The sequence below is a fragment of the Saccostrea echinata genome, unplaced genomic scaffold, assembly GCF_033153115.1.
Source record: "Saccostrea echinata isolate AGI-Se365-2 ecotype Australia unplaced genomic scaffold, CSIRO_AGI_Sech_v1 ptg000022l, whole genome shotgun sequence".
NCBI classification, from domain to species: Eukaryota; Metazoa; Mollusca; class Bivalvia; order Ostreida; family Ostreidae; genus Saccostrea; species Saccostrea echinata.
This window is the reverse complement of record NW_026889771.1, coordinates 14910726-14922794: the sequence shown is the minus strand read 5'-3', so window position 1 is coordinate 14922794 and position 12069 is coordinate 14910726. Positions and strand designations below refer to the sequence as shown.

Sequence of the window (12069 nt, the reverse complement as noted above, 5' to 3'; positions counted from 1 at the left end):
TACCCAGTGTCAAGGTTTGTAGAATAATTATCACTACTCATTGTCAAAATGTGTAAAACCTTTATCCATTGTCAAGATGTGTAAAACTTGTACCTTTACTAATTGTCAAAGTGTGTAGAACTCTATTATTCTTTCCAGGTATCAAATGTGTAGAAATCTTGTCTTTAACCTTTGTTGAAATATGCAACAGAGTTAAGATATGTAGAAATTATCCCTCCCAAGTGTTCAGGTAATTAAAACACTCAAACACATATGTAGGTCAAGGTCTAAGTTAAGACGTGTGCTTAAAGTAAGTAAAGACTTACTGTGATGAGTTCTTTTAGATTTTTTGGTGAAATATGGAGAGAACGAACAGTATTTAAGCTCAAAGTCCATTAAAACAAGACAAATCGGGAGCAGAGCAAACATGGACCTCCAAAAACATCAGAGGTGGGATCAGGAGCCATGGAGGAGTAAGCATCCCCTGCCGACCGGTCACACCCGCCGTTTGCTCCTTGTCATGGTCGGGAATAACGGGAAAACCCGTGGACAACTCACTGTGTAAAAAATGGCCTAACAATTAGTATGAAAAACGTTAATCAGCATATGACTTAATGTTAGATTGTATTTGCTGACAAGAGCATTGTATCGACCAAATAATAACTTTAAACGATACTGTTGATATTCTTGTTTCATCAACTTGTTTGTCAATAACTTACCTCGTTTTACAATTGTTCATACCTAGAGCATGCTCTTGCGTATCGAATCAACTGAGATATACATCTCATATGCAGATGAAAAAAAATTGTAAAATTAACCCCCCCCCCAAACATTATCATGAAAGTAAACAAAAAATCTCTCTCTCTCTGTCTCTCTCTTTCTCTTTTCACAACACACACAAAACAGGAATAAATATGTACATGTATATAGTAATTAAATGAACAAAATATCTGATACTTTAACCACTGAACCCAGGAAAGAACCTGATGCCAAGGGTCACCTTGGAGACTAATTGTACGATTCAAAAGAATATTTAAAGAGTGTGGCTTTAATTTATAAACTCACTTATAGAATATGCTAGAAAACAATAGATAAGGAATAATATCCAACATTTTCAAGGGCATTTCAAATTCAGTCTATATTTTACTTTGTAATCAGAAGGTGAATCTAGATACTCAAAGATTTGTATCATAAAATAAAAACACATTTAAACAATTTAATAAATGTATACACTTGTATGTGTAGTAAAAGACAAATTCATGTTCTTGATGACTCCCCTAAAAGCTTTGTATTTTATTTTGCGAAAATGGACATAATGAGATTTGTTCGTTATTGTTTTGTAAACTTAAGGATAAAGAAAACACCAAATTATAACCTTTGATCTTAAACATTGGCTATAACGTACTTTTCAGTATAAAATACCCCAACATTAAATTAGTTGATTCACTTTAAATAACGAATTTTTATTGTAATGTAGCAGGTGTCACAGGTGCTATATATTTTTCTTATTATCATAATGTAATTCGTTCTCTCCTGTATTAAGTGTAAGAATGTCTGTGAAGTAGTGTAGAATAGATACCAGGCTTATCAATTCTGCAGACTTCTTAAAACATTTAATTCAAAAAAATTTCTTGTTTATAGAAAATGGCAACATTCTGTTTTGTCACAATTACTCGAAATTTGTGTTTTAGATCTATTTTATGCAAAATTTGTATTGTTTAATAATAATATTGTATTTGCAAAGAGGGAAATGTGCATTATTGTTTTTCTTTGTCATAATAGATGCACATTTACATGTAACTACATTTTCTAGTTATTTCTTGTCCATTTGCATAGGATAAATGTGTTACTCAGGCCAAAACAAATGTACATAATGCATGTTCTGATTGTTGTTTTGAACATATTTTATTGACAATATATAAAAGGGATTGGACACAAGTTCTAAAAACTTCTGATTGTTAACCAGTCTTTGAATAAAATGAAAACTTGCATGTTATCAATTTGTTTGTTCTGCGTTCCAGGTTAGCTTTTCAATAAATTCTTAGATATTTAGGGGTGCTTAAAAAAAATCATTCAATTTTCAATAAATTCAAAAAGTACATGTGTCTGTGAGTGGAATTAGCTTGATATTGAAATTGAGCTCACTATATTTCACATCTTTAACCCTCTGATGAATTCATATGATTTTGTGTAACATTTTCTCTCTACACACATTCTGTTGTGATCAGTCTGTTTGTCAGACTGAAATATTTTCACACCTTGACCCAATATAGCTCATACACAGAACAGATAGGATCTCCGTCTCTAGGTGATAGGTCATGGTCAAAACAAGTCTTTTGTTAATTCCTTGTTCTGAACATATTTTCTCTCCCTTTGAGCAAAGCTAGTTAATGTTCTGCCTGATGTGTGCCATAGAGTCTTGAGTGACTGGTGTGCAGTGACCAGTAACCAAACTTCTAAAGATATGGAAGAAGCAGACCTCTTATATCGTTGTCTTGAGCATATAATTTCGGTTCTTGAAGCAGTTTTTCTTGTACTCCCTAATGACCTTAATTTGATTTTCTTTGTTGACGTAATCCAAAATAAAATCATAACCCAAAACACTTTTTCTCTTCCTTTGTTAGTCGCTCACACGGGGCAGTCATTACAGGGTTTTTTTTCTAAAGTCACTAAGTAAAATGTTGATATTATGCATTTTTCAACATTATAACACTGTTTCAAATTGCTTTTTCATCTATGTTTATTTGACATTTTGGCACATTTTCAACAGTGAAAAATGTACTGTTTAGTATATAAAATTATAAAGTTTATGACAAAGTTTAAATTCAGGAGTTGTAACTGAGGCAAAAAACTCGAAAAAATGTATCTTAACCTTAATATATCTTTGCACATGGAAAATACGTGCAGCATATTTTCACATTCATTGCTACATAAAGTACAATATTCTTGTCTTTTAATTTTCTTTAAGATAGTGATTTACAGGCAGTTTCCTATGTAAAATTCTAAACTACATGTATAACCATTTGACAGCAGATTTTGTAGATATCTTAAAACAAACTTTGAAAATGTCATCCAATTTCATGAAGATTCTGAACTTATAATAAGTGTATTTGAAATATTTTGTACAAGTATGTATAACATGATTGTATAACTTCACATTTTCATTACAACTGTAATAAATTTGTTCGACAATCATTATAATCATTATTTATATATATATTTATCATATATTTGTTATATGATACAGGATTTTTGGATCCCTGATATGAAAACAGGCACGCGCCCTGCTTTATACACTCCCTTTATTCACCTATTATTACACCTCTCCGAAACACCTCTGAACTGTTCCTTCGGAGTACCTTGAATCTTTTTCTATTCTTTATGATTTTTTTTTTATTTTTATTTCAATTGCAATTTTTCATATGATTCTAAATAATTATTTTGTTTAATTTAAAGAAAAGAAGAACACATAATTATTAAAAATTAATTACATGTACATGTATATGTGAATTGTGGACACTATCTTTTAAATATATAATAAAAAGAACAATACAGTCAAAAGCTGTATCACACCCCATATTAACCCTCGACAAATATCAGCCCTCTGGCCTTCGGCCCTCTGGCTGATATTAGGGTCTTGGGTTGATATGGGATGTGGTACAGATTTTGCCATGCATTACTTATTACAGGGAAAGGAATATCTAAACTGCAAGAACTTGTATTAAATCCTGTTGTATTTGCAATGCAATAAAATATATATTCAAACAAATTAAAAAGAACCTCACACCTTTTTAAAACCATTCGATATATTAAAAGACTTTCTTAGTTTTTTTTTATTTACTGTAATAGAACAGTTGCACCACACATGGCCTAGATGATTAAATTTCAGAATGTGTAAGTTCGGACTTGTCAAAACATTGAGTGATTACAAACATCTTCCTAATTTTTTGGTATTAAATAAGTACACTCAAAAGTTTCAACACAAAAGCATCACCCATACATTATCTTGTGCATATTTTTTTTCAAATATACTCAGTCCTAAATGCCGTTTCCCTGCCTTAATGACCCTTTGAATCTGTGAACAGTTTTAAGATTTATCATATTGAGGCTTCTCCAATGTCTGTTGTTGTGTAACAACTACGCGTTTACTCTTATAACATTATGACCACCATCTAAATATTAACATATGTTGAGTTAAAGTACTAAGAGTTCTGTTAGAGCTTCTCTGCTGAAGCATCTTTTGGGCAATTGATACCATCTGTCTAAAATAAATATCTTGATGAATAGTGTTTAATTTCAAAATCAATTTGGTATAATATTATCAAAATTGATTAGAGAGTATATAATACAAACTTTTCATTTTAATTTTCATGATTATATCTATATATTTAATATCATCTATATATAAAATTATATCTTAACAACTAAAATGTTTCTGTCTCACTAGGATAAGTTTTGGTTCAATTAAGTTTTAATCTGAGAATAAACATAAAAATTATCATTTTGATGTTTTATTAGACTGAAGCATTGCTCATCATTCAAAAAAAAAAAATACAACGAACAAAGCAGCAGATTGAACATGTGTAACTCCAAAACAAACAGTGAGAAATATATGATGCACTATTTGTTCTAATTAATACCTACGTGATACGAGATGCATATAAAACGTTAGGAATGGAAAATAATAGAAATCTTTGAATTAAGACTGACGTGATTTTCTTCCATGTACAATCATCTGTTTATGATAATTAAGAAGTATTTGATCATGTACCTTGGTGGTACACTTATGAAATGAAATTTTTAACAAAACCAACTGCCCTGTAAAGCAAGCCTAGAGTGCGAAATAGAAGTGCTGGAAAAAAACAAAGGTTGTATAGACGTTATCGTCCATGTCAATGTCACGTGACTTTTAATTATAGCATTAAAGTTGTGTGTTGGTCAGGCGAGTTCTATCGCCTGTGGCCAGATAGCTTATTTAGTAGCTATAGAGCACCTGACTGGAGATTCAGGGTTCGAATCCCTGTCTGGTCCGTCGCATTTTTCTCCTCTCCCCTTACACTTGTAAACAATGTATTGATTATCTTTTTCAAAGATCGTTTCCCCCAGTCGACAGACATTTCACTTCTTGGGAATTGAGACTATGGTAACTTTTTATTGTTAAAAGTATATAATGACATCCACATCTTTGCTAGATTAGAAGAATTAAATTACTGATCAAGATAGTTGTACATTACAACTAAAGCAGAGTTATCTGCCCCCACATAAAGGTTGTTCTTATCATCCACACACACACTACTGGGATCAATCGATAAACCTAGTGTGAGTAGAAGAGACAAGAACTTACCGTCCTGATTAAGTATGTGAATTTTAAATTTATCACACACAAGTATATGCCCAAAGATATCAGTACAGATTCCAAAGGGACAGAACCTTGACCTGTCACCTGTGTAAGAGAATCTGTGTTGTCCTAATTTATCTACCACCACTACTTGCTTCTTATTAACGTCTGATGTACAGATGTCTCCATTGATGTTTTCTGCAATGTAGTGTGGTAAACTATACAATTCCTCTCCTTTGTTATCCTTCTGTATGATCTGTAATTCTTTCCCTTTCTTGTTGTACCTGGTGACTTTAGCCTCTGCATTAAATATCATCCCCACCAGTATGTCCCCATTGATGTGTGAGGAGTGTATGCTGAGTGGTCTCCAGGCTCCTGTTTTAATGGCTTTAGTGATATTGTTATCCAGTGTTATCCTATTGATGACTTTCTTGTCTTTGTCTGTGAAGATCAGATCCCCAGTCTGTGTCACTGTGTGGTAACCATACCCTTCACTGGTTTTTATCTTCTGTAGCAGATTCCCCTGTAGATCTGTTTGGACAAGCTTACCACCCAGGTCGCTGACCCGGAGTTTGTCTGATTGATCCAGTGACATATGAAATACCTCTTTGACACCTGGTACAATAAATTTCTTGACCTGAGAGTAAGTTAAAGGAAGTGCTTCATGCACTTTAAATTTAAATTTCCATTTGTCAGATTTTAACTGTTCATCTGTAGGTATATTTGGTGACTGGGGAGATGGAACTTCCAAAGGCTTTATTTTTCTTGTCTTTGGTTTTATCTTTGAAGTACTTATTTTACCCATTAATTTAGCAACATCTTCTTTGTCATATTTACCAGTAGTAAATACTGGCGGTAGAGGTTTTGTCGTTTCTGGTATCGGTTGGATTTTCATATCCACCAAAGAGAATCCTGTTACCTCTGTTGGATCTGATGAGCAGAGGAATCCGTGGAACTCCTTAATTAGATTGTTGAGATATATGATATAATTATCGAACGTCTTATCTTGGGTTTTTAAATCTTCTAACAGTGACTGTTCTATCTGGTCTAGCTGCTTCATGTTCTCTGATTGCAATTTATCTATCATACTTTTTAGAGACTCTACATCACAGTTCATGGACGTTCGTAGGTTATCCATAATCCTCTTGATTTCTACGACATCTTCTTTAATTTCTTTCTGTAAATCCTGTGATGTTGGCAGGAAATATTCCTGCACTTTGAAGTTTTCCTCTTGGCAAAGTGTAAATTTTTCTGCATAAATAGTCTCTAAATCGGTGAAGCCATGGCCTTCATGTTCTTGAGTAGCAGCACATTTGGCACATAAAGGAATTTGGCATTCTTTACAAAGAAGATCTATTTCCTTTGTAGAGTGGATCTTGCATTTCTTGACAGGAAGTTGTCTCTTGCGTAGTTGGTAAATGACCACTTCATGATTTTTCGTTTTTGGATTTCTCAGATGTTCATCTCTACATTGTTTACACATCTCTTGGTGGCAAGGATTGCAGTAAAATTCACAGTTTCTTTCACAGTCTTCAATGCCACACTCTAAAAAGTGTTGGGCTTTGTCTGGTATGTTGGATTTGGATTGGGCCATCTAAACGTATTCAATTAAAATTAAATTAGCACACTCTAGAAATAACAACTAAAGCCAAGTGAAGACAAATGGCAATGAAAAAGATGAACATGTCTGAACATGCCATAAATCTAGATTCAACATGATACCAGGTAGCCTGGAATAACAGACTTTTTTCTAATCCATGCAGATAAGTTGGTTGCATTTCTAACTCAAATGAGAAATAATTTTGTAGACTTACTATGAATGACCAAGAAATGAATGTTGTCGTATCAAAGGCTTTGTGATTTCCTGCTAAGATTCATCATGAAACTTGAACGAGATCTGTATTTACTTCCTGATTAGTCAAATATTGATTTCAATATCCCACTATGCTAAAAGATAACAATCATGTCAACTCGTGCAAAGAAATCGATACTTTTGCTTTTGGATGAAAAAAAAACTAACTTTGTTTTATTCAAAAGCATCACAAATGCAAGCTACTAAAATGAAGCACTATTCAAGTTCACAAGAAAGGGGGTGCAAGTGTTCAGCCACTTTATCAGTTATGTTCAGTGGGATATATTATTGTTCAATTGTCAGAGAGCATTAAAATCCTGATCATACAATACATATATTATTTTAAAAAAGCTTTATTGGATATTCAGTCTTGCCTCATTTGTCTTACTGACTCTTTGCAAGATATTTATTTATTCAATGATTTATTTATTGATCAATTTATAGATGTAATTTAATTAAGGTAAATTTAGCACTGGATTGTCTCTGAGTGTCTGGGAACTCTTCAGTAACAGCAACTGATGCTGTACACGGATACTAAGTCCATAAATAGACACAAACGTCCTAGAGTTTCCTGAAGCAAGTCACCGGACACTAGGTCACTATGCTGCCACCAATTTTGTGACATGATGCAGATCCATCCAAAGCTTTACTTGCCTGAAATTGAGGGAGACTGTACCACATCACTAAAAATGCCATCTAACAAGAAGGCAGTATAAAGTCCCTATATAAATATACTGTCTGGTACAAAAGTTGTATATTTGATATAGGAGAAAACTTTCATTAATATGGAAGCATCCTCGGTTCAAATTCAAGTTTGTTCAAATTTTAGCCCGGGGATAGGACGAAGCCACAATACAGATTCAAAGTTTCACATGGGTACATATGGGGGATCTTCTCATAAAAAAAAACATGATTATTATATTAATAGGTAAGCAATAAGGCCACAGGGGCTAGGGCAACTCAACAATTAATTGGGGATTAAAATTTTACATGGGAATCTTTAAAAATCTTTGTCCAAAGAACCAATAGGCCATAATTAGTCATATTCATATGCAAGCACTCCAATGTAGAGCCGATTCCTATTGGTTCAAATCATGGCCCCCTGCTACTTAAGTGTATGATGAAAGAGTAGAAACTCGGAGTTTACTTGTAAATACATATATGTAGAATTTTTTTTAAAAAAAAATCTATTCAAGAGCAGCTGGACCACATTAAATCCATATTTCCAAGATTACTGGATTCAAACTTATCATATCTTTTCTAGAACAGCAAGTCATATTGATATTGAAGCATCCCCATCAAGTTTAAGTAGATTCCAGTTCGTTGTAAGTAATAAACCTTTGGGACTGGGGTGTAGTCATTCATATCTCACAGTGACCTTGATTTAAGTTTCTAGATTAAAGATCAAGAACACATTTTCTATGCCTTTGGCCAAGTACACATACTTTATCTGAATTGTGCCTTTTAGTAAAGAATGTGCAGTAATCTTAGCTAACTTTTAAGGTCAGAGTTGAAGGTTGAAGCAAAATGTTTTATCTTATCCTTGACTGTCATATATATATATATATATATATATATATATATATACTCCGTCCTTGGACAAGTGTGGCTTACGTTTCACCAACAGAATACCTTGATCAAGGGTGAATATAGGAAGCACGTAAAATGACACAATTTGTGTAAACTTCATGGAGGAGGTGAATATATTTAGCCACTTAATTATGGTGATCATTAACTCAAAATTTAACTAAAATTTGCAGAAATGGTCTTCTTCTTCTTTCTCGTAATTATTTTTATTTAAAAAGAAGAAGAGTCCTTTTTCATTTTTTTCCCCCGATTATAAAAGTTCGCTCCACCTAAAGTTCTCTATAAGACCCTTTCACTGCTTCACATTCGCTTCAAGATGGTTATCATCTCAACGATATTTAGTTACAAAAACAGTGATGAAAATGTTTGTATAATATTTATGTCCATAACTTACACAATACCTTATTTTCTAAACATTTTAATTATAAATTAAACTATATATTTGGCCCTAATAGAGCCTAATAAATTTTAATGGATATGAATTAAAAGTGATTTTAAAGATTGGAAGACTAGCTAATATTGGTGTTTTGTTTAAAAAAGCGAACAAAGATGTCTAGAACCTATAGAGTCCATCATACAGGACACTGACATCTTATTTGAAAGCAAAGTCGAAATGAACAAAATTATATACTCAACAATGTTTTTTTTTTAATTGTAAACAAAAGCTATTTGATATTGGGGACTGACCGGTAGGGGACTATAACAGAACGCCGATTAATATTAAAACCGGTAGAGTTTTGATCTTCGTTCTGTTATATTATATATATATATAATTATACAATCACTGGCGAAAACTTGCCTTTTTACTTGACTGTGTGAATATCTTGTTTTCCAGACGGATTAGATAAATGTTTTTTGCAATTTTTATTTTGAAATATTTTCTATACAAAGTAACAAAAAAAAGTTGCATTTGAACCTACTAGTGACCTTTGCATAATAGGAAATTTTGATATTATCTTGTAGTCTATCTAATGAGAAATGCTAATCTGATAAGAGAATCTGAAAATTTTGAAGCTTACGTATGATAATTATTAAAAAACAAAAGCTACACAAAATGAAATCTGTAATTCAAACCATTGTTAACCATAAATAATGATGTGCTTATCTTCGTTAGATCTGAAGAATTAGAATCACTGAAGATACTTGTAAACTGTCACTACTGGCACAAGATTTCTCCCAAGATAAAGATTATTCTCATCATCCACACACACACTAAGGGGTACAATTTCATATTTGGTTCGAGTAGTGAAGATAAGAACTGACCGTCCTGATCAAGGAGGAGAATAGTGTACTGATCACACACCAGAATGCGACCGCGAACATCAGTACAGATTCCAAAGGGTCGGAAATCTGACTTCTGACCTGTGAAGGAGAACGTTGTTGACCCCTGACCTGTGTAGGAGAATCTGTGTTGTCCTGATTTATCGACCACCACTACAGCCTTTTTATCATAGTCTGATGTACAGATATCTCCATTGATGTTTTCTGTAATGTAATGCGGATCACTATACAGTTCCTGTCCTTTGTTATCCCTCTGTATGTTCTGTAATTCTTTCCCTGTCTTGTTGTACCTGGTGACTTTAGCAACTTTGCCCTTTACCATCCCAGCAAGTATGTCCTCGGTGATGTTGGACGAGTATATGCTCCAAGGTTCCCAGTCTTTTGTTTTAATCATTTTTGTGGTTCTGTTATCCATTGTTACTCTATTGATAACTTTCTTGTAATGGTCTGTAAAGATCAGATCTCCGTCCTGTGTCACTGTGTGGTAACCAGATCCACCACTGGTGTGTATTGTTTGTAGACGATTCCCCTGTAGATCTATCTGGACAAGGCAACCAGTCTCATTATCACTGACCCAGAGTCTGCCTGACTGGTCTAGCGATAGGTGGGATGTTTTGAATCTAAGACCCGGGACGTAGAGCTCCCTGACTTCAGTGACAGGGAAAGGTTGAATATTTGTAAGTTTCTTTTCTGATAGGTTGGATAGAATTTCCATAGTCTTTATTTTTCGTGTTTTTGGTTTTATCTCTGGAATACTTATTTTACCCAGTAATTTAACAACATCCTCTTTGCCATATTGACCAGAAGAAAATACTGGTGTTACTGGTTTTGTCGTCTCTGGTATCGGTTTGATTTTCATATCCACCAAAGAAAGCGTTAATTTTGTTGGATCTGGTGAAGAGAGGAATCCATGGAGCTCTTTAATTAGATTGTTTAGATAAATAGTGTAATCATTAAGAGTCTTATCTTGGGTTTTTAAATCCTCTAGCAGCGAGTTCTCTATCTGTTCTAGCTGCTTCATGTTCTCACAGACCACTGTATCTACCAGACTTTTTAGGGACTCTGCTTCAGATTTCATCGAGGTTCTTAAGTTGTCCATGATCTTCTTGATTCCCATGACATCTTCTTTAATTTCTCTCTGTACATCTTCAGAAGATGGCACAAAACACTCCCTCAGTTTAGTAATTTCTTCAAGACAGAATGAGAACTTCTCTGCATAAATAAGCTCTAAATCAGTGAAGACATGACCTCGATGTTCTTCAGTAGCAGCACACTTGGAACATAAAGGAATTTTACATTCTTCACAGAGAAGATCTATATCCTTGGTGGGATGTATCTTGCATTTCTTTACTGGAAGTTGTCGCTTCCGTAGTTGGTATAGGACCACCTCATGGGTTTTTGTTTCTGGACTTCTCAGATGTTCATCTCTACATTGTTTACACATCTGTTGGTGGCAAGGATTGCAGTAAAATTCACAGTTTCTCTCACATTCTTCAACGCCACACTCTAAAAAATGCTGGGCCGTTCCTTGTATATCTGGTTTGGACAGGGCCATCTACAGTTAATAAATTAAAATTGAATTAACATACATGTATTAGATTAAACACTTTGAAAATAGCAACTATTGCCAAGCAAAATCTTATGAAAGGGATAAAACTAATGAACAACTCAGTTTGAGCATGCCAGATTCAGCTACATTTCATACAATATAGCCCAGAATGACGGAGATTTTTTTCAAACAAATTATTTTTTTCCATGTAAACACTTTGGTAGATTGCTTATCATATGAATAATATAAAAGAAAGACTTTCATGGACTTACCATGCTACCTAGGGATGACCAAGAACTGAATGTTGTACTTGTAATAAAACTTTAAAATTTCCTGCTGAGACTTAAACAAACTCTGTCATTTACTTCCTGGTGGTAAAATGTAGAATTAAAAGATACTTAAACGAGATCAGTCATTTACTTCCGGATTAATAACAAATAGATTTAAGTGTCCCCAGTGTACTTACAGATAATAATATCATGT

At 33.6% G+C, this 12069-nt stretch overlaps 1 protein-coding gene and 1 pseudogene across 1 annotated transcript; both read right to left on the bottom strand.

The window, feature by feature from the left end:
• Positions 1–5186: 5186 nt before the first annotated feature.
• On the bottom strand, positions 5187–6911 carry LOC133190733 (uncharacterized). Its single transcript, XM_061326420.1, has one exon. The coding sequence runs from the start codon at positions 6909–6911 to the stop codon at positions 5187–5189; it is 1725 nt and encodes a 574-aa protein (XP_061182404.1).
• A 2950-nt stretch (positions 6912–9861) lies between these two features.
• Positions 9862–11922, bottom strand: LOC133190952 (uncharacterized; annotated as a pseudogene).
• Positions 11923–12069: the final 147 nt, after the last annotated feature.

Coding starts and splice junctions, on each gene's coding strand:
- LOC133190733 (XM_061326420.1), bottom strand. CDS start 6,911: ATGGCCCAATCCAAATCCAACATACCAGACAAAGCCCAACACTTTTTA.